We start from the raw sequence: 22,841 nt of genomic DNA, 5'->3' as shown, positions 1-22,841 counted from the left end.
CTATTTACAGGGAGGTTGGGCAACGTCTGTTTGACGTTAGCGTTTGTGGGAAAGGCGGTTCACACCATGTAGCACATGCAGAAAAAATCTCCAGGCTGCAGAGACCGAGTGAATACATAAAAAGTTTATCAGGCATTTGGGATCAGTTAAGTGAAGTTTCAAGAGAGTCGGTTGGCAGAGCTCATAGTCAGCTAGGAGCGGCTGTTGTTCACACAACAGACTGCCCCACCTGTCATAAACAGTTTACACTTGCACTGGTCTTTATTAAAAGGTGAGACAGCACCAAAGACATGCGCTCTCTCGCTTTGTTTTTGCATATTTTTGCAGCGGCAGCTACACCCAGCTCCACAGAGCGCCCAGCGTCAGGGACACTCAGTTTTTAACTTTCCAAAAACATGTCTGTGTCAGCTCTTTGTCTGTGCGTTAGGGTCTACGCCGAGGAGAACAGGCTTATCTAAGTGTTCCGAGCGTGCAGAAAGTTTTAATGTGCACATAGCTTTAGTGGGGAATGTCATCTGTTTTCTCCTGCAGCTTTTGCGTATGGGACTCGCACTCATGCCAGAGACTTGTGTTTTTTGGCATTGCGCACAGAATGACGTCGACAGGCGTGGTAATAACAATGAAAACAGTATTAAGTCCAGACACACAGCCTGTGGCGTAACAGAATCATGTAAAAACTAGAGGCGTGGCTCCAAACCTTAACATGTGTGTACACCTTTTACTAATGAGGCTGATTTAATTCAAACTTTTATATGAGGGGCTGTAGTGAGCGCATGCAGCGCGCTTGTGGAGTTTCCTGTGAGCGCGCGCAGAAGATCCGAGCCTACAGTACATAGGAAATGAGTCATAGGAGTTGAACTGTGGCGTGGGTGTGTGCGCTATTAAAACAAGGCGCAGACTCCTCCAAGTGACTCACTCTGATGCTCGCTTTTCCATGGTGAAAACCAAGCAGCGCGGGCTGGTGCGCACATGAACTTTTGGGAATTCTGTGGGACACGCCGAGCAGCTTTAACACTCAGACATGGCTTCTAATACTTTTTGTGCGTTGTGCGGGATTATCATAGCAGCTGTGACTCATTTCCATGGAGTGGATGCTCAGAAAAGTAAGTGGGTTACTTTTTTTTTATTTTACAACGCATTGTTAGTGAAAGTATTTTCATATATTGTGGGGTTGTGTTTAAGAGTGAAAGCTGAATGACGGTTTTCTCAGTTTAATGTTGGCCTGTATACAGCGTGTTGCCTCTGTGTTGATCCATGTGAACACGAGTTCAGGCCCGGTGGTCCTCCGTTATGATGGACGCAGATACCGCACTTCTTACAGTTGGCTTCCTTTACCAGCTGCATTTCTCACCGGTTCCGCATTCCGATCGCCTTATTTCACCCCGTCCATCCGTGCCCCTCGGGTGAGAGTGGACAGACCACATGCACTGCGCTCTGTTTAGTGTCCAGTTTGGACAGATATTCTTACACCTCTCCTGCTTCCAGACTCTTTGAAGAGGCTTTCCTCCATCAGCGTGAGCAGACATGACTGTGGCCCCAGACACAAACTGCTATTAGAAGAGACAACAATGCATAAAGATTATTCACACACACAAGTCAACGTCCACTGCAATATGAGTGAACGATCTGTACATCTGGTCATCAGCTGTTGGTCCACCCACCCCTACTCCCCCCTCACTTATGACAAAATACAGACCCCCACACCCAAAAACACCCTTTGTCAGCCGAGGTGCAGAAATCTGCCAAGGTTCTGGGGGGAACAACTCTAAAATATGTCCACCTTCATGCATAACTCACAGACAGTCCATTAAAGTAACTCTATGTGGCCGTTAAAGACACTAAACATGTTAAGGTGTTCATATTCTCTGTATAAACAATGAGGCTTCACAGTTTGGACAGATGAACCGGCAGTCACAGTTCACCTCCTTCCTCTGACCTTTGGAGTCTCTCTCTTTCCCCCTCCCTCTCCCCCTTTCTCCCTTTTCTCTCTCACTCAATGATGTAGAGTTGAAGTCATCCGGAGAAATGCTTACAAGATGTGTGACAGGGTTGTTACGGTGACCAGTGAAGTAAAGTCATTGGAGCAGGAGGCTGGGGTTGGTCTCTAAGGACACATCCAAATACCTTCGACATGACTTTTTACAACAGATGTCTTTTTTCACGCAGGCTTGTTAATGGCCGGTACTACTTGTGCCTTCAGTAACGCGATCCAACCTTTTGTTCAGTTACAATGTGCCTCAGGATCTTGTTCTTGTAAAGGAAAGATTGCCCAGATCTGGAGATTTCTCTTAATTCCCCATGATGAGACAATCAGACCAATCTGAAATGTTTCACTGTTGAGGTTCCAGCTACAGATTTGCTAAAGACTCCTTTTTCTGTTTTCAATGAGCCGAAACAATTTGATTACCAACAAAAGCATGTTGTTCTGTACATAAATGCTCCAAATATCTTGATCAGAGTTGAAGTAAGGAAAAATCTTCCTGGGAAATAAAGTCTTAATTAACCATTTCCCCAAAATGCAACGCACATGCTGAACATGCCTACTAAACTGTAAGGAAATGTTATCAAGGCAACCCCAGACTAGATGATTCTATTCTATAAACTTTGTTGAGGTGATGTAGCCACAAAATCCACACTTCATTCATTCATTTCACTCACCACTCTCTGTGGTAGTGATTTTATGACTAATAGTTGTAACCACAGCAGTGATACAGGATGCTTCTTAGCCAGTACTCAACAGCTTCATACAAAGAAATTAAGATTACCAGGACTAACCTGTGGTAAAGGTGAAAGTTTAACAAAATAATTATCTCTTGATAATTCTTTGGATTGTCCTGATTACAATGTGACAATGTTGCAATGTGCTGAAATGTGCCAAATGCCTTAGTTAAGGTTCAAGTATTGCCCAAAAAGTGAATGGACCATAAAATTAACAAAAGTGCAGAAATATCTCCTTGGTTGAAAGATTACACAAGTCTGTTAGTTCCCTTTAAAATAAACTGGGTACTTTTAATTGTGTTGAAAACAACTGTTTTCCACAATGATGCAATTTGAGCAAATATATTGATTAATATTGTCTTATATTAGAGTATAAAGACTGTTTACCTAAAAAGGAGTAATATGTAGTGGTGCAGTGGGTTGAATGCCCACGATCCAGTTTGAACTGTGCATGTTCCCATGAGCAAGACCCTTCACCCACAAAGATCACTGCAGTCACAGCACATGACTGGTTGTGAATTGGAAGAGTATCTGTCATAAAAAGCATCATGTTATTGTTTTTTGACCATGAGTTGCATGTTTTGACAAAAAGTATTTTGTGCTTTACTAACTTTAAAGTAACATTACTTATAAACGAGTGGAGATATTCCCTGCCCTGGTTTTAACATTATATTGTATTGTTTGCAGAGGTCAGGCTGTAACCCTATCTCACTGCCACAGATTAAACAAACGACTTGTAATAATGTTTCTGTTTATTTACTGTCCTCTCTCTGTTTCATCTTTCTCTCTCTCTAAATCTTTGTTCTTGTTGGAAGTGGAGAAGTTATAATTGTTCAGCTGTGAGGAGCCCATAAAAATAGATGAAGCGACGCTCTGTGTCTGCAGACAGTGATCTCCCCTGCTGATGTCTCCTGTGTCCCACCCGCCCGACTGCACACGTTCCACTGCACACAACACAAACAGTTCGAGCGCCCGGCGTCTATCACACATCCTGAGCCCAAAGTCACTGAGTAATACTCCCGCTGGTGGCACCAACCCAAAGGAATTTCCCCAGTTTCTTTTTAGAGGAAAGCCACAAATGTGCTTTTTCATGTGCACGTGTCTTATCTGAGTCCAGAGCAGTTACACAGCCAGTTCCCACCACCGGTATCCAATACAATGTGAAAACAAATATCTGAGGAAAGTGCATTTAGGTGCATGAATGTTTACTTTGTGTTTCAACCTCAAGATGATTGGACAGTGTAATATGCTACTACATGTTATGTTGCGGAACAATATTTACAACAGTAACTTTTATAGTCTGAACAATTGTCATTTAAATAAATTTTGCACAATTATGAGCTAAATAGCTTGTTCAAAATATAACTCATTGTCAGGATGTTTGCAGTGACAAAAATACTGCTGGAGAATTGTAGTTATGTTCGATTCATTCTGGGACCAAAAAGTCTTGAAAACACAAGTTACCCCCATTATTCCAACTAATACTGTACAATGATGTCCCTGTTCATCCATGAGTCACTTCTCTTCACTTGATCTAATGAATCATGGCTTTTGCTTTGCAGGTCAGTGCAACAGTGCAGAGTTTTGGAACTCAGATTTGGACGTGTGTGTCCCTTGTGCATCGTGCAAACAGTACCCCAAGACGCCATCCTGCAACACATGTACGTCTACTTTTCTCAAAATGTCAATCAATGATTTTGATTACAGAGTTGATCATGTTTTGCGTCTTTGACAGGTAAGTCCATAGATGACACTCCAGATGTATGGAAGCTGGCAGCCATCACCAGTTTCTCAGTGTTAGCGGTGGTCCTGGTTGGAGCCGCGCTCATTATTGGGGTCATGGTACACCGACGCAAGTCCCACAAGAGGCCTTTACGTGGTGAGACTGAATCATCAACATACTTACAGAATACATGATTAGCTCCTTTAACAAATAAAGATAATGAACATTGAAAAATCAAATCATTTGTACTTCAGTAACAGCGGTGGAAGCGGCTGGTATTGACAGCAAGATTTATTTAACTAATAATAGTCTAAGAGTGTCTTTAGTGAAGGTCTGCAGTCTGTTACAGTCTTATTCCTTTATTTTTGTTACAGAACCCATTGAAGAAACTGCAGGACCACTTTACCAAGCTTAACGTTTAAGTAAGTAAGCATTATAATATTTATGTGACACTTATACATAAATATTCTAGTAACATTTATCAGTATGCTTGTATGCAGACTGATATGACTAACTACTGTTCTGTCTCTACAGCCTCATGATGGTTGATGTGACCACCCTCACACAGAGGTCCGCCTCTCTTATACTGTGACTGCAGGGTATATTCTCCATGGACCTTTGGACATTACACTGTGTCTCCTCCTCAGTGCAGGTCCAGTAGTGGAAACCCAAACACCTCCATAGCAACAGTGGACAAGTGACTTTTTCTATTTCAATCCAAATGTTTTCTTCTGTTGGCCAACTTGTCAAACAACTTGTCTCACCTTCTTGGAAAGACATAGTGATTCCATATTTGTTTGGTATAAGCTGTGCCTCTTGTACGTTTCCCATATTATTCCAAGCTTGGGACAGGATTGACGGGTACACTGACATGTCACAGCAATTATAATTGTTTTTTAATTGTTTGATTGGCTAAAAGTAATCAGCTATTAGTTTCTATCGGGAAAACGAAAATGGAATTGGTGCTCAGGCTATTATGTCATATAAGAATATAATTTGTTCCAGTTAGCTGAATGTAAGATCCTATAGACTTCATTATTGGCACATCAAGGCCATTTGAATGTAGCTACTTTTAGATGAATCACATCTAACCTTGCCAGTACTTTAGTTATTATAGTAATCAGATGAAGGGAAGAAACTGTTTTTATGCACTGTTCATGGGTCCAAAACTTTTTAAACTTCTTTAACTGTTTGACATTACCACCCAATGTTTTACATTAAGCCGTAAGGAAACACTAACATGGAACAAGGAATGTACAAGTAATGGAAACAGCACCTCCACTTATTGAAGGTGGAGCCATACAATTTAAACGCTGACAAAACATTTTATATTTACGGCTGGAGTGAAAAAAAACAGTGAAAGTCTGGTTTGAATTTCCTGGATCTAAACAAGTGCATTGCTGTTTCCTGATTTTTATTCCATTCACAAAATCGTCAGAGTATTTGTAGCGACATACAAACTCATCTTTTGTTTTTAGTTTTCTAGATGTTTATATTATTTATTTGTACAAATCTTACAGTGTTATCAATCTGTAAGGTACAAGCACATGACTTTTAAGGGACTCCAGTGAAGATTCTTCGAAGGCCAGCGTTCAATGTTACTGAGCTAAAACTTCCTGCCTTTATACGCTTTGTATAGATTCTTGTAAATATTGTACATGCACTGGCTTCTTTTTTTAGGCAACCTTATAAACAGTTTTATGTACCAAATGTATTTTCACAGTAAAACTGATCAATTGTTTTGTATGTGGTTTCAATTCTTGTTTTTCTAGTCTCCCCACCCACTGCAGTTTCATTTTATATACACCATATGATACATTATATTTCTTATTACAGGCCTACTTAAAACAGTGTACATATGAATAGACAGGGATAGTGCATTTATTTCAGTAGATCCAAGGAAAAAAAATATACAATAATTTTACATTTAAAGATGAATGAACTTTAATTCATGATAATTTATTAACATTAGACCTATTAGACATATGTGATGTTAGCAGTGCAAAAGTAAAACATCAACATTACTGAGTGAATCTGACCTGTACGAGATTTGTGCCTTCCAAAATGTAGTTTATTGTATTATAATCCTCAAAGACAGGTAAATATTGGGAAGTCAGTTAGGCAGGAATTCTGGGAAAAATCAGTACAAGTCTTAACACGCATTGTTTAAGACTTCCTGTATACTTTACTAGGCAAATAAGGGAAATGTACTAATATACCTTGTGCATGTTTGAAGTGTATAAAAAACAGCTACGTTGCTTAAATACTGTACAAAAGTAATTTGAGTAACAAGAAATTGTATGGCGAGTAACAGTTTATTTAGAAATTAATTTAGAAAATTACATTTTATCACACACTCTCTTTATAAGCAATGTAGTAAAATGTAATGTCAAGCAGGGACTTCAATCAATACTTATTATAAAGGAACTGGAAAAAGTATGTACAGAACAGACAGGTCAGTTTCAGTGCCATCACAGATCATTCATGATTTTTACACAAAATGATGTGTTCAGAAATACAACAAATTGAGGCCAGTATAAAGTTGCATATATAGACATAGTACAAAACCGTTTAGGACATTTGGACACACCCAGAGGTATTTCACTAAAAATAACAAGCCTGCCCCATTTGAAGGCCCAGAGGAAGTGACCACTGATAACGAAGCAAACAAAAGGATTCAGAAACGCAAAGATAAGCAGCTGCTGACTCCCCAGAACTCAATGTAACAAATTGTAGAACCAATCAGGGTATGATGACACTAAATTCAAAATGGAAGCTATACAGACTGGAGAGACACTAGTTTGAAGAGGTAAAGTTGTTGTCTATAATAATGCCTGTTTTTACTCAAAGATATGCATTGATATCAAGGTCCATAAAATTATTAGCATCCATACAGTTCTGGTGAATCTTCTGGTGATGTCTCAGGTTGGACTTACTTGAGAAGGTCTTGTCGCAGACTGAACACGTGAATGGTCTTTCCCTGGTGTGAATCCTCCTGTGGCATATGAGCTGACTGGACACCCGAAAGGCCTTCCCGCACTGGAGGCACTGGTACCTCTTCGGCTCTGTGTGAATGCGCTTGTGGTTTTTCAGAGCCATGAGGTTGGTGAACTCTTTGTGGCAAATGGAGCAGAGGAAACATCCCGTTTTGTGGCTGTTTTTGTGGTTGAGGAGAGAGCCTGCATGACGGTATGTGCGACCACAATGTTCACAGACATAGACCTTATCTTCAGAGTCCGTTTTCCCCTGGGATAAAGGTACTGGGTCGTCTATTATCCCATTTTGGTCACACATGCCATTTTCCACATTGTTTTGTTGTATCTTTTGGTCTTTGCAGTGCACCTCCATGTGGCTCTGCATGTGGGACAGCAGGCAGAAGGTCTTGCCACACTCGGGGCAGCTGTGGCGGTCGATCTGGGAGTGTGCGTGCAAGGCGAGTGGATCAGGAAATGTCTGAAGGCACAGGGAGCAGTGGTGGAGGTTCTCCGAGTGAGTTTTCTTGTGGTTGAGCAGAGAGCCGGCGTGGTGGTAAGAGCGGCCACACAGGTCACACCTAAAACAGGAAGTAGTAAACATATGATCAACTAAAATTTAACAATTGTTTACAGCTATTCCAAAACCAGTTACTCTATTATTTTCACCAAGCTTGATTCTAATGAATGACTTAGTCATTTATGTAAAAACTAACCATTCATGTTTTTTTTTGGAGAAGTTGTGCATTTCCCCTAAACAAAAAAGTAAAAGCTAGACTGGGTGTGAATTCACTTTCTTCAACTATTGCAGTATAGAGGTGATTGTGGTCATTGGAGTCTAATTTCTACTTCGGGGAGGAAACACAGCATTTTCTGGATATTTTATGTAGATTTTGACTGATGATTTTGTTACTGTTAAAGTTCCTCATTTAAGTAGACTGAAACAAGTCTTATCATTTTGCATTTGTTTAAAAGGAAGCTTGGTTGTTTCACTTGGTTTTATCAGCAGTATCAAGTAATATTTACATGGGGGCACTTCTCCTTCACCAAAACTAGAGTAAAATCCACAGTATGAGGTCTCATGTAAATTTGTACTTTTTATAAACAAACATGTTTTCATTCCCCTCTCAAACCAGGACTCTCAAGGAAGCTGTCAATGTGAGCAAAAAACGAAACCACAAAAAATGAAACTACATGATTGTCTCTGCTAAAATCCCTAAACTACCCTTATATTGTTTAACCTGAAGTAGAGATAGACTGATAGGCCAATATATCGGGCTGCTATTTGCACTTTTAGCATATCAGCTACTGGCCTTGAATCTCCAACATAGGTCGATATGTTGTTTTGTTTGACCACCTCACTAAAGGAGAGACATTTAGCTTCATTTGAACATGTTAATGGGAATAGGGCACTCTTCAAAATATGACTACAGCACTCTTTGATGGGTTTGCAGTAGTTTCTAAACAATAGGTAGTAGCATCGACCATGAAACAACCCATACCGTGCGATTTCTAAACTGAATACAAATCAGATAATTATGTCTTATGTATAATTAATGCTGAAGTGTTAACATAACTCACTTGAAGCACTTGTCTTTGTCTGAGTGCTGCTCTGCTGTGCCACTCTGCTGACCTTGGGGGCACTGGTGTCTCTGCAGCCCAGCTCGCCCCCTGAAGCCCTTCCCACAGTTGGGACAGCTAAAGCGACTGGCCCCACCACTGTGGATCTTCTGATGGTTGTACAAGACACTGGCCACTCGGAAGGCCTTCCCACATGTTAGGCAAGCGTATTTCCTCTTCTGAGTGTGGATGCGCGTATGGTTGCGCAATGCCAAAAGGTTTGAGAAAGGCTTGGAGCAGAATGAGCAATTATAATGTCCAGTCTTATGGGTGTTTTTGTGGTTGAGGAGGCTGCCAGCATGCCGGTAGCTGCGATTGCATATGTTACATGTATAGAATTGCTCCTTTTTAGTTGGAGGTTCGATAGGTTGACCACCACCCGCTGAAGTTTTGGCACATTTGGATCTAAAATTTCTCCTTCCTCTCTTGAGATTTGTACAAACGTGGACTAAAAGCTGCTTCCTTGACCGCAGTCTTTTCCCACACTTTAGGCAAGAATGTCTTTTGAATGCAAAGTGGATGCGCAAGTGGTTCTTCAGGGCGAGCTGATTAGAATAAGAGTTGTTGCATATGGAGCACAAGTATTCACCTGTTTTGTGGGAGTTTTTGTGGTTGACCAGACTTCCTGCATGCCGATAGGTGCGGCCACATAGGTCACAGGCAAATGGCCGCTTATCACTGTTGTCCTCAGATTTGACTGTAGATTCAGATTCTTGAAGCTCTTTATTGGTATTCTCTGTGGAGGGATCCTGACTGGCATTAGGACTTAAGGGCAACTCTCCTCCTTCAGACCTGCTCCTCTGTTCAGTCTGTGTAAGAGTCTGGACCTGAGATTTAACTTGTTTTTCTTTGTGTCTTCTCATGTGGTTCAGCAGCTGCTTCTGGGTTTTGTAGGCCTTCCCACATTCACAGCTGTACCTAAAAGAAATATGAAATGTACAAATGCATTATTACCAATTTGCATCATAACAGAACAATGTAAATAATATACAAAAAATACTGTAAAATGGGTTTTATAATGGTGAAGATTATTCTTAATGTTAATTTAAATTTTTTAACTACATTGTAATGACATTTTGTAGAATTTACCATTTTCTGAGACACTTGTAACTTTGAATTACCCAAATATAGAATAGTGCAATTTATAATTCATTTACATGAAGAAGTGAGGCAGTGGGTGTGGGGAGAAGACACTAACCTTTTAATATCAAAATGGGACCTCTGGTGAGTTTTCAGAGCCAGCAGATTGTAGAAGTTCTTCTGGCACACATGACAGCGGAACAGCCCTGTTTTGTGGGACTTCTTGTGGTTCAGCAGGGAGCCAGAGTGTCTATACGAGCGGCCGCACTGTTCACACTTAAACTGCCGCTCCTCTTTGTCTAAACTTGTGTCTGCATTATCGTTTGGCTCCCTTACTTCCTCTTCATTCTCTGTTGTTGACTGATTAGTATCAACTTTACATCCATGGTTTTCAAGATGACTGTAGCTGGAACAAAAGATGCCACAGCTGCCGCAAATGAGATTCTTCTCGTCATTAACCTCTGAATTATTATCCAAGGTTTCAGCATCGTCTAGTTGATCAGTGCTGTGCAGAAGCTGATGATTGACAAGGTCTTGGCTATTTGAAAAACTTTCTCCACATAAACAGCAAATTATCACATCGCTTAATTCTTCTTCTTTGACTTTAGTTGACAACGTGCATGCTGGGATTGAGCTGGGAGGGGTGCTATGTGACGATATGTGCCCTCGCATGTGGTTCCTGAGGGCCCCTATGCTGTTGTAGCGGTTTCCACAAAATGAGCACTGATAAAAGTCTCTGTCATTTTCCTCCTGTTCCCCAGCTACACAAGAGTAATCATCAATTGTCACATTTTCAGGAAACTGGTTATTCTCAATGTCATTTCCATTTATTTCATGAAAACTAATATGATTGCCTTGATTTTCAACATTGTCTTGGAGATGTTCTTTGTTGCCATTAGAAGTACAACTTATACTGTTTTGCTGTTGAAGATAATTTTGCAACTTTGTTACGTCATAATTTAATGTTTCCCCACAGTCCTGGTTTAAGTACCCATTTAACAAACATTCATTTCTGGGTTCAATACCATCATACATGCCATCCTCTGAAGCTTCTTGTTGGTCTTCCATGGTTTGGAGCTGGGATGAGAGCCAGTTCTGCTCTCTATAATGAGAAGATGCCATTTTATGTATGCGTATGTGACTTCTGAACGATGCCAAATGTGGACAGCTCTTTCCACAGATAGAGCACTGATAGTCCCCCACCTGGTGTGACCTTTTGTGGTTGACAAGGCTACCATAGTGACGGTAAGTTTTAAAGCAAATGTCACATTTAAAAGGCCGCTCCTCTGAATCTACACCTGAAGACATGACTTCAGGTGAGGCATGGTTTGTTACACTTGTGGAAGGCTGCATTTCAATGCTGTTCACAGGTGCAGATTCTAAGTCCGAACAGTGGTAAAAAAGACCATCATTTATCATTTGTTCATTAGGCAAATCAAATGACCCACTGTGACTCTTTGAAGACGCAGATGAGGCATGTTTAACAGGAGGTTGATAAAAAGGGGACTCTGAAAAACAAGTGCCGTTTTCAAAAAATGTGCCTTCATTCTGGTCTAATAAAGGTGATGAATTATGCATTTGGATGTGATCCTGAAACTCCTCTTGAGTTGAAAATAATACCTGACACAAGTGGCAGAAATTTACTGGCACATCCTGCTTCTGTGGTGAAAACTGATCCAGCGTTGTGACCGTGAAGGGGCCAGAAAGAGAATCTACTGGACTTTTGGATTTATGACTTCTCTGATGATTTGAAAGAGCAGCCACATTGTTAAACAGTTTGAAACACACAGAGCACTCAAATATTTCAGTTTGGTGCGTCTTCGTGTGATGCGGTAGGCTTCCTTGATGAATGAAGTTGTCGCTCAAATCACTTTTAAAAGGTTTATCCACAAACCCATTGGTCTCAGTCTGTGTGCCACAAGCTACATCTGTTATATTGTCAGATGGGCTATTTAATGTTGAAATACCAGATGACAGAACACAATCTGTGTGTCCATTTTGCTCTTCATGTCCAACATATCCATTATCTACTTCAATGGGAGCCCTTTCTTTTGTTTGTCTTGATTCATGCACTCTTTCGTGTGTAACTAGTTGTGATGGCCGATAAAAAGTTTTGCCACATTCCGAACATGGATACTTTTTTTGTGAAGTGTGGCTGCGGAGGTGGTTCTTAAGTGCCAGAGAGTTGGAATTTTGTTTCCCACAAATATTGCACTGAAAACAACCTACATCATGAGTCTTTTTGTGATTAGACAGGCTACCAGCATGCCTGTAGGCACGTCCACATTCATCACATTTAAATTTGCGCTCCTCTTCTGGTTGCAGGAGAGTATCCATCTCGGTAGGCAAAAAGGATTACGGAGATGCACCATTCCAAGAAAAAAAATCCGTTCCGGAGCTTTTCAAGTACTTTAAAGTTTAATGGACATTTCATATAGAATGAGGTGATCCACGAACCTTTCAGAAGATGTTGCATTCAAGTTATACAACATCATGATAGCGACGATGGAGGTATCAAATGCTGTGGAAAAAATAAAATTTTAAAAGAGAGTAAGAGTCTGTATTTAGCAGTACAAACAGAAATATAACGCTGTACTACGTAACCCACATTGTTTTTCTTTTACATTCAACGTTACTGGTAACTGTTCAGTAACGCTAGCACCAGTTAGCCTATAGCTAGCTAAACTAACAGAAGCTTTCTACAATTATTTGCGTAGTAAATCTACAAATGTATTAAATAAAGTACCTGTTGCAACACTGGAATTGAGATACACCTTCTAAACAAGCTCGGTGCCCTTTTTATTCACTAAAATATAATTTTTGTGCTCCTTTCACCATCTGATTCCCACACCGTTCTGGTTGCTAGGAAACAGGAAATGTGCAGCAGGGAAATAGATCCCCGGGAGCAAAGATAGAATAATAATAACAATTTAAAAAAAATACACAGATTGTCAAAATGCTGGACTGGTATTGAGATGTATTTTCCACTGTCGAGGAAATTGTGCATCAGAATAACAGTTTTTGCTTAATAAGTCATGAAAACGTTTACGCGGAACTAAGTGTAGGGTTAGCTGGTTAGTTATTATGTAGTTTTACTCGTTTGACATTATTATAGTAGGCTATATTGAGTTGAATAAATCACCGGCTATACCTTAACATTTTCTTCAGTACTTTTGTTTATGTAAAATGCATTATTGTACATTACACAATGGAACAGTTGAACGCTTTCGTCATCATGGTCCTAGAGCCGTCCACTTCCTGCAGCCACTGCTCAACGCAAACCATCACCTTACTGTAAATGCGACGTGTCAGTGTCCCGATTCAGGTAAGAAAGACATTCCAATCTACATAATGTGCGAGCACGTTTAAAGCTGCCACCTTTTTGATCACAGTGTCATTTGCAATACATCAACCGCGGTCCTAAAGCCAGCCATTTTGAGTGGAATAAAATGCTAGCAAATTAGCTAGTATAAAAATCGTTGTGTTTTGACGCAAATGTGTAAATTCCAGTTGCTGATGCTTTCTCACGGTCTTCTGTTGTAAACAGCTCGCAGGTTGACACCTCAGTGGTGTCTATCACTGGACCTACTTCCCATGGCTTCAGAGAGCCCTAGCTTATTGTCCCTGAGGTCCTAATGCCAGCCATTTTGGCCCTAATTTTAACGTATTTGAATTATAAATCATTCGATATTCGATTTGCAGGTCAACAAATGAACTTTAGGCTTGCGTATTCATTTTTGTTCCAATTTGAGTTAGGTTGGCTTCAATTTAAATACATTATTTATATGTTTTCACTTTTTTTACATTGTAGATGAGAATATGGATTCTCCTCAGCCTGGCAGTCCACCTCTAGCGGACCAAATACCTCCGTCTGCTCAAGATGACATGAAACCACAAGAGAGAGATGCGCCATCTAAAAAACGAAACAGAGGCAGGCCTCCAAAGGCCAAGTCGCCATTTAAATGCTCTGCCTGTACGGAGGTCTTCAGAAATATCTCGGCTCTTTCAAGCCACAAATTGTCTGCACACTCAAAAGAACGCCCACAGCCACACTCTTGTTCTCAGTGCGATAAAACATTTCCCAACAAGGCTCAGCTCTCCAAGCATGAGCGCAGCCATTCTGCTCAGAGGCCCTTTCAGTGTCCCGACTGTCACAAAGCCTACAAGACTCCCACCGAGCTCCGCAACCACAGCCGCTCCCACACAGGTGAGAAGCCCTTTGTCTGCACTGAGTGTGGGAAGGCCTTCATGCAGGCTATATGTCTGAGAATCCATATGACACAGCACAACGGAGAGCGCCCATACTCTTGCCGCCAGTGCTCCAAGAGCTACCCCACCTTATCCAAACTGAAGGTGCATATGCGCTCACACACAGGGGAGAAGCCCTATTTCTGTGCGGAGTGTGGGAAGAGTTTTGCTGACCCCTCTGTTTTCAGAAAGCACCGGAGGAACCACCAGGGCCATCGGCCTTATGCCTGTGAAGAGTGTGGTAAAACCTACACAGAACTGAAGGATCTGAAGAACCATGAGCGCTCTCATACTGGTGAAAAGCCCTATCTGTGCTCAGAATGTGGGAAAGCCTTCTCTCGTTCCTCATCTTTGGCATGTCACCAGCGCATCCACTCTCAGAACAAACCCTACCAGTGTGAACAGTGTGGCAAAGGGTTCACCCAGCTGTCCTCCTACCAGTCTCACCTCCGCACCCACTCCGGAGAGAAGCCCTTCCTCTGTCCACAGTGTGGCAAGATGTTCTCTGACCCCTCCAGTTTCAGACGACACCAGCGCGCACACCTGGGTTTTAAACCTTATCCTTGTGACAAATGCTCCAAGAGATTTAGACAGCCAGCTGATTTGGCTGTGCATGAGCGAGTGCATTCTGGAGAGCGTCCCTTCAAATGTATGAGCTGTGACAAAGCTTTTGTAGCATCATGGGATTTGAGACGCCACATGCTTGTTCACACAGGGCTCAGACCTTTCTCCTGTACTGAATGTGACAAGTCATTTGCCGAGCGCTGCAGCCTCAACAAGCATCGACGTGTGCACTCCGGAGAGCGCCCGTTTAAATGTGGAGAGTGCCTAAAGTCTTTTGTGGTGTCATCCAGTCTGCGCAAGCATGAAAGAACCCACCTGATAGAGCCGACAGTGCAACAACAAGAACAAGAGCCTGACACTGGGTCAGCCTGTGGTGTTAATGCCAACACAAGCCTCCCTCAGCTCTCCTCTACCCACTGTGATGCCACCTTTGGGGCATGGGACGAAGTACAGGCCCCTGAGAGTCTTCACACTGTGGACTCGACTAGTACAGCTGTGACCAAAGTGGGCGTACATGTTTGTGAGATCTGTCAGGCAGAGTTCACTCAGCTGACCGAACTCCAGGAGCACGAGAAGCAGCATCCCAAGCCCCGGCCCCACATGTGCGACAACTGTGGTAAAGCATTTCACAACAAATCAGGGCTGCGCAAACACCAGAAGATCCACTCCAACAGCAAGCCCCATAGCTGTTCCCACTGTGGCAAAACATTTCTGTTTGCCGCATACCTTCGCAAGCATTTACGAACTCACACAGCATCTACTACAGCCAGTGCCTTGAACACTGTCCACACAGACCCCTTTCCCTCTGCGCCCAGCCCCACGGAAGTTCCACCCAGCACAGTAGAGGCCAGTGCTATTGCTCTGACTGTCCCTGTCACTGCCTTTCCAAATCTCCCAGAGTACTTGGTTAAGCAAGAGGAACTTTCCTCTGTCTAGTATTTTATCAGTGGGGAATGATAATGAGATCTTCCTTGATGAACATTACTTTTGTATCCAGGTTGATTCTTCTCAAAACATAATGTTATCAATATGTAAAAGTTGTGAGTGTCATGAAAAGACATTCAGTAAAGGTTTTATTACTTTACCATTTTTATTCAATGTTTGTTCTCTGTTTCGTTCTCTGTTCCATTGTGCTACAATCTTAATGAGCAAAAAAAAATAAAATAATTATATATCAATTGTAAATATTCTGACTGATTTTGGCATAAACTTAACATGTTTCTTCATTTGGTGTTGTGTGTTATTAGGATTAGGGTTAATTGAGCTTTCAGTGTATATCATGTTTTAGCAAGAACACATACATTAATGACTCAAATCGTAAACGCAAAACCACACGACATTTTAATTAAACATGTACATATTTGACATTACCTAAATAATAAATGCACAGTCTATATATTTATAATTTCACCTCAACAAAGCTGTCTTTACTTTTGTCCTTTGGAAATACTCATTTATCAAAGAATACTAGAATAATTTAAGTACACTGCAGTGTATGTACCATTGCCTTTTATTTGTCTGGATCAATAAATGATTGTATAAGAAGAAATGTGTGGAAACATCTTCCAAAAATGTGCAAATTACAGAACGAGAAGAGGCAGCTTTTTACAGAACTGATTGTGCCACTTTCTTGAAATGGGAGACAAAGTTAATTTTATTGTATAATACAAAGTGACAAACTAGACACATGCACAAAACAGTAATTGTGGCAGTAGTATATTACTTAAAACTTTACAGTAATCCTAAAGCACTGATCATCTATCACATGCATCATGTCTGCCTTTCTGTTACAGTACAGAATATACACGACGTAATGCTTGTCCTACAGACTTGAGTCCGGTCCAAGGAGGTGAAAGGCTGTCTGTGTTTGTTCTTTAGTGAATATGGATGGACTTCCTGTTACTGTGCTTCAAAGTGTAGAGCAGTGCAGCATCGGCATCAGTAAGAGACTGTAGACAAAATACAAGAAAAGCACAAAACATGAATACAAGGAGTTTTTTTGCTTTATAATAATTTTTGTTTTTTACTTGTGAATCTGAAACGATGAATTTCTTCTGCAAAACAAGCAAATGTATCCATTATGAATTTAATCAACAAAACCCAGATTTTACTAATACTGTATATTGGGATTGCTTACCCTTGTGAACTTGTGAAAGGTGTTGTTGATAGCCTCCATGATTTTAATCCATTTTTGATACATATCTTTGTCTTCTATGCTGGCATTAAGAGCACTAGAAGAGAAGATCAATGTTAGAAAATAGTCACAGACCTGTGTTTTACCCTGCCCCAAGCCCAAATAAATTAAGACGCTTAAAATGGGCATCCAGTCTCAAAATAGGATTAGCCCTTACTTGACTTCTACAGTGACCTTTAGATCTCATGTTGGATTTGTAAAGTAAAAAAAAAAGCTTGTAATAATAATTTTACTTTGGGTGCTTTACCTATGCATGACTAAACTAAGCAATGAAGTGATGAGCAACAAAACCTCTTCACTCCTACAACAATTTATCCAGTTGACTTTAGATTAAAGAGAGATTTAAATTTCATCTTTTGCTATGAGCAATAAAGCATTTTGTTAAAAACTATTTGCAGTAAGGCCGATCCCTTGCTGGTTTTCCAACATTTAATCCACTCTCTGCCATTTTCCCCAGAATGATATAGTTATTTAAAATGCCTGCATACATAGCCCTCTCTATGAGCCTCTTCTGCTGCTCTCCCTCTTTCGTGGCATCCACAAACCGTCCCCGCACGGCCAGAGCAGCAGTGACTTGAGATGAGTTGAGCTGAATGATAGGCAAAGACAGAGAGGACAGCACCAATGAGCTGAGAACAAGAAACAAGAGAAACGTTTTTATCATTTTCAAATCAGTAACATCTTCAACACTGCAGTGTTATAAATACATGTGCTGTAGTTGAATATACTTTTTAGAAAGGCCTACAAATCTATAATGCTTTAAGTTGTCATTACCTGTCATTAGTGACCACTCTGGGAACAGTTATCACCCGCAGCCTTTTCTGTCCGTTTTTTTGTGTGTATCTGACTTGAAGCTGTACATAGACTGTGTTGCCTGAAGCTGGTGGAGGAACTGAAACCAAAGAGAATGAGAAAAATATGAATATCATGGATAAATCTTTACTATAAGAGATATTTTTTAAACATGCAAGAAAAGTAGGCATAGCTATTTTTTATCCATGGATTTCAGAATGATGAAAAATTGCACCACTGTACAAGATTGTACATTGAGTCATCCACCTGTAATAACCATAAGCAATTCTGTGACATAATGTGAATTATCACTGGCACAATTTACTGAAGTCACTTTACCTGCTTTTTTCTGTCCATATGCTGTACTGTAAATAGCCATAGTCACTTATTGTACTTATATTATATTTTACTATCTTATATTATCTTCTGAAAGGGAAAAGTCTTAAAATGTTGCATAACAAGGAATAAAGTTAGAGAAGCCAGAGAAATGCTTTGGTCGTATGCCCGATGACTATTTCAGTGTTTATTATTTCCTGCAGTAATCTTCTTGTTTTTAACGGCAGCATTACTCAGCTACAAACACATCGGATGACAAGACCTGTTGACTCAAAAACTAAATTCAAAAAAGATATTTGAATTATTATTATTATTATTTTTACCATGTGCTCCATGGTCGTTTAATCCAAACTGAAAAGTGATCTCTTTTTCTGGGTCAATGTTTCCCACCTCTCGGACTCCTTTGTGACTTGCTTCTCTTTCTCCTTTCACATGTCTAGTTTGAAACATACATATTAAAAAACAGTTGGGCTTATTTGGGACTACAATTAATTGTTCGAGGGGGGTCTTACAAGGATTTTGGCAGCAGAAATGACACTGCGCAATGTGTGGCTATTGTGTTATTCTCAATAATCTCTTCAAACTCTTGATGCAATCTTTTAGGGCTTGCAATGACAACCTTAAAGACACAAGTGAATGAGTAAAACGTAGAAGCAAAATAATAAATCTGAATGTAAAATTTGAGATGGCTTACTTTGCCTCCTGTTCGATCTGCTAGTCTCCCCAGTTCATCCAGCCTGCAGTCTGTTCCCTCAATTGACAATACTGACACTGTCACGCTAAATAGGAGAAATGCAAGTTAATACAAGTCAAGTCTGGAACTGGCAATTTGTTAGCACTGGTACCCCTGACTGGCTGCATATTCCCCCAGCTCCTGGTAGAAAATGGTGGAGGAGAGAAGAGTGCGAGCATCAATGTCTTCCTCCTCTAGGTTTCCCAGTTCAGTGTTGGCCTTTCCATCAGTGCAAATGATTACCTTTGAGAAAGCATTATTGAAGCTTTCATTTTGGAATAGATTTTGACAGCCACAGTTGCTACAAAGATTGTATCCTGCCTAAGATCCATACTTTTTGGTAATGAGTCCACAGACCAGCCAGGCAACAGCCCCAAGTATGAATAGAAAAAAGCAACAGATGATGCAACTACATGATATATAAGTGCCATCAGGTATAGTTTCAAACACATATTAACTACTGTTCACTCAGTGAATAAATATACTTTCCTGCAAATTATCTGCCATTATCTTATTGAGACAGTGCAGTTAGCTATTGCAGTGTTTCTCCAGTAGGGGGCATTATATAAAATAGTGTACAATGAACCTTGAGCTAAAAAGTAGATTAGCATTGGCCATAAAAACAGGAGTAGTAGTAGTTGTTGTGACACGTGTCTACATGTGTCTTCCAACCCACCTTGGACCCTGGGTGTCTTGATGCCATTTCAATGGTGAGTAGAGCAGCTGGACCTAAAGCTGTGGTTCCACTTTCCTTTAACCTTAAAAACAATTGCAAACTTGTTAAATAACTTTGCATTAACTTTGTGTGAAATGTACTTGTATCTCATACTTCGTACCCCATTACTTGTCTCTGCAGGTAGTCCTTATTCTTGTAAACAGGAGGAGGATTGGGGAAAGAGGCGGCTGCATTTTTCAGATACTCTGTGTCAATCAACTCATCACTACTAAGGTAATGTGTCGGGTAATTCTCATATCCATGTAGGGTAACCTGGGGACACAAGCCATTATTTCTCTAAAGTTATTAATTATGTGCAGAAATAATAGGTGCCATTAGTAACTTACTTTGTAGTTAAACGTTACAAGCCCCACTCTTGTTTTTGGTTTTTGTTCACTCAGTCTTTGTACACAGTCAAATACAGCATTTTGGACAAACTTGTAGAATAGACATTCATTAATACATGCATAAATTTATTTATATGGTTTGTAGATTAAAAAAGTACCTTAAGTCGAGATCTGTGGACAATTTTACCCTGCTCAATGACCTAAAACACCAAAAATATTAAGCACATTAGAGACTGAGGTTGTCTGAATACTGATATTTACATCATGGATTTACCTGTGAGGTGATGATCATAGAGCCAGAGGTGTCAATGCAGAAAAGGAGGACGGGGTCTGGAGGTTGTGGGGGGTCTGGATCAGGGCTGAGTGAAAACAGGATGTCCTGAGCCTGCTCTGGGACACTGACAGGGACAGTCGTCTGCTTATCCTTACAGAAGTAACACACCTCCACCTATGGGACAATATATAAGGGAGTGTAAGAGACTGGGACTAGAATGCAGTTAAATCTCTCGACATTAGAAACAACACCACCTGCCTGTAATTAGTGAAATTACTTATCACCCAAGTATCACATTTAATATTGGAGGGGGCATTATTGCATGTCTTTTATTGTTCTTTATCAACATAGTTCAAAGTTCAACTCAATAGCATATTTACCACATTTGCGTAAATGGAGTCCAGCACTGAGCCACACTTGGAGCAAGATACAGGCTCTCCATGGATAAGCTGCACTAAAACATACAGCAGTGATTCATTATTTTTCTTCAACCATCTAATTATTCTGATTTAAAAATATTATGAGATGTAATCATGGACACATGCAGCTAACCTCTTTCTTCAAACAGCAGCTTTCCCAAACTGACAAGAACAACATTGGGGTTTCCTGGAAGTCCATTGTCAAAACCTACAGAAATAAGCAGTAGTCAGACGTTGCAAACTGTATTGCATTGCAAAAGTGAAACAAAACATACTTTTTGCAGTATTTTGAACCGACTGAAGAGCTGATTCTGTTGTAGAGGGTTTTGATGGTAGAATCATCAAATACTCAGGTATCGGCTGCATATTGACTGGACGAGGAGGGACAGTTGGGGCTATAGCAAAAACAGTCTAGGCTATATATTATTTGTGGTTTTTAAACACAAATATAAAATGATAAATTAAAATATGAAATTTAAATATGCTAAATATAGAGACAACAATGCCTACTCATGTTTCTTCTGCCTGGTGGCTGTGTCTCGTACACACTGTCAGAGATGTCTGAGGTCTCAGGGATGTGGTATATGTAATCGGGGTCCCAGGGCAGGTTGTCTAAATCAGGCCCACAAGGGGGGACTTCATACTGACTGTTGGGTCTCCATGGTTCACTGTACGAAGTAGAGCGAGGCTTAGCAGGAACAGACGGAGTGATGCGCATGTGTGGGGGCAAAAGAGCTATTAAAAGACACAAGAGGTTATAGGTCAGATAAGAAAAGCATAATTGAATAATTAGACTGAAAATGAAAATATGTATTTTGTAAATTAATATAGCTATTCTTGGTCATATATCCCTTGAAAGAAATGCTTATTTTTATCTCAGCTGATCCAGGTGAACCAATAGATTACTGTATAAGTTTGGGTCACTTCACCTGTTTTTTTAGCTGAATTCTGTGTAGACTGTGTGCTGGCAGGTAAGACCGTGCTTCTTAATGTGTCGTTTTCATAAAAAACTGAGGTCCCCATTTCCTTTTTCACTTCATTGGTTGGGAGCTGCTCAATGACCTTGGAGGCAGAGGTCACCTGTTTGGTGGATGTTGGTGGAGGAGGAGGAGGCACCCGAGGACGGACACACTTCTGTGTAGGCGGCAGAGCTGGAGACAACACAGGAACACATGACTGTCATATTTTCAAAGGTAGGAAGTTTCTACTGTTAGACTGTGAGTAGTCAAACATACTTTTAACCCAGTGACATTCTCTTCACGTGAATATTAAAAAATTTAACGCCAAAATCCCATTTTTTAACCATAGCTACTGAATGTTGATCAACATATTGTGATTCTATGCCAAAACAATTTGAACTAAGAAAAAGAGATGTGGTTATATAATTGCATAACCTTTGTGTTTCTACGGACATAGAAGCAGCCTATAGGCTGCTATAGTATGCACAAGGTTGGTCCCTGTCCAACAAACATGTTGCAATGGCCAACATGATAACTTCTGACCAGATGAAGAGGAAAACTGGCAATATTAAAACGCCCTTTTTAAAATATCATTAAGTCTTAAAATACAAAATCTTACCTGATTGTTTAAAGGCATTTTGCGCAGGAGGAACATAAACAAAACCACAAGCAAATTCCATTGATGGTACTTCCTGCCATATAATTAACAAACACAAAGTCAGTGCCATTGTATTATAGTAATCAGCGTAATTACTATTACTAGAGTTATCACATCTGCCTTTAGGAGGCAACAGCAAACAGTGCAGCTATATCCCACAACTTATATAATGTAAAATAAAATAATAATAATGAAATCTGTACTTACATGAAGAGTAGTTACTGTAAAGCTGATACTGCTGCTGTATTCTTACAGCCGTTGTTGTCATCTTGTCCAACAGGTTTCCCACTTTCATGACAGGAGTGCAGCTGATTCGCTGGTTAGTCATAGTTTTATCTTGCTATGCACTTGTGGTTAAACATTTGCTGCAAATGGGTGTGAACTCTAAGTAGTACTGCCCAGGATTTATGGCACATAATATTTTATAACCACCTGCAATTGTTAATATTACATCAGTAGCAATGCTGGAATAGTTTGTATATGTAAAAA

General features: G+C 40.3%; 4 protein-coding genes across 6 annotated transcripts; 2 read left to right on the top strand and 2 right to left on the bottom strand.

Moving 5' to 3' along the window:
• Positions 1–764: 764 nt before the first annotated feature.
• LOC117387544 (tumor necrosis factor receptor superfamily member 12A) lies at positions 765–6,187 on the top strand. 2 transcript variants are annotated; one of them, XM_033985067.2, is made up of 5 exons: positions 765–1,103; positions 4,281–4,379; positions 4,454–4,597; positions 4,816–4,867; positions 4,976–6,187. In XM_033985067.2, exons 1-4 carry the CDS (start codon positions 1,022–1,024, stop codon positions 4,854–4,856), a joined length of 366 nt encoding a protein of 121 aa, XP_033840958.1. In that variant the 5' UTR covers positions 765–1,021; the 3' UTR covers positions 4,857–4,867; positions 4,976–6,187. The 2 variants fall into 2 exon arrangements, with proteins under 2 accessions (XP_033840958.1, XP_033840957.1); XM_033985066.2 differs by having other exon boundaries at positions 774–1,103; positions 4,816–4,863.
• A 119-nt stretch (positions 6,188–6,306) lies between these two features.
• Positions 6,307–13,715, bottom strand: znf646 (zinc finger protein 646). Of its 2 annotated transcripts, none has more exons than XM_033984978.2 (4): positions 13,319–13,715; positions 10,232–12,634; positions 8,995–9,951; positions 6,307–7,994 (listed from the first exon to the last, which is right to left on the bottom strand). In XM_033984978.2, the coding sequence occupies exons 2-4, from the start codon at positions 12,448–12,450 to the stop codon at positions 7,286–7,288; spliced, it is 3,885 nt and encodes a 1,294-aa protein (XP_033840869.1). In that variant the 5' UTR covers positions 12,451–12,634; positions 13,319–13,715; the 3' UTR covers positions 6,307–7,285. The 2 variants fall into 2 exon arrangements, with proteins under 2 accessions (XP_033840869.1, XP_055085778.1); XM_055229803.1 differs by lacking the exon at positions 13,319–13,715 and adding an exon at positions 12,860–12,977.
• Positions 13,348–16,460, top strand: znf668 (zinc finger protein 668). Its single transcript, XM_033984949.2, has 2 exons — positions 13,348–13,438; positions 13,925–16,460. Exon 2 carries the CDS (start codon positions 13,933–13,935, stop codon positions 15,859–15,861), a length of 1,929 nt encoding a protein of 642 aa, XP_033840840.1. The 5' UTR covers positions 13,348–13,438; positions 13,925–13,932; the 3' UTR covers positions 15,862–16,460.
• Positions 16,245–22,744, bottom strand: si:dkey-9k7.3 (circularly permutated Ras protein 1). Its single transcript, XM_033985300.2, has 21 exons — positions 22,560–22,744; positions 22,314–22,386; positions 21,665–21,886; positions 21,246–21,470; positions 21,011–21,130; positions 20,869–20,943; positions 20,697–20,770; positions 20,317–20,490; positions 20,201–20,242; positions 20,043–20,132; positions 19,817–19,968; positions 19,657–19,738; positions 19,093–19,223; positions 18,942–19,026; positions 18,760–18,866; positions 18,571–18,683; positions 17,894–18,011; positions 17,608–17,748; positions 17,063–17,156; positions 16,953–16,979; positions 16,245–16,874 (listed from the first exon to the last, which is right to left on the bottom strand). Exons 2-21 carry the CDS (start codon positions 22,372–22,374, stop codon positions 16,800–16,802), a joined length of 2,208 nt encoding a protein of 735 aa, XP_033841191.1. The 5' UTR covers positions 22,375–22,386; positions 22,560–22,744; the 3' UTR covers positions 16,245–16,799.
• Positions 22,745–22,841: the final 97 nt, after the last annotated feature.

Source organism: Periophthalmus magnuspinnatus, chromosome 19, assembly GCF_009829125.3.
Source record: "Periophthalmus magnuspinnatus isolate fPerMag1 chromosome 19, fPerMag1.2.pri, whole genome shotgun sequence".
Classification (NCBI taxonomy): Eukaryota; Metazoa; Chordata; class Actinopteri; order Gobiiformes; family Gobiidae; genus Periophthalmus; species Periophthalmus magnuspinnatus.
This window is presented reverse-complemented; position numbering and strand designations above follow the sequence as displayed.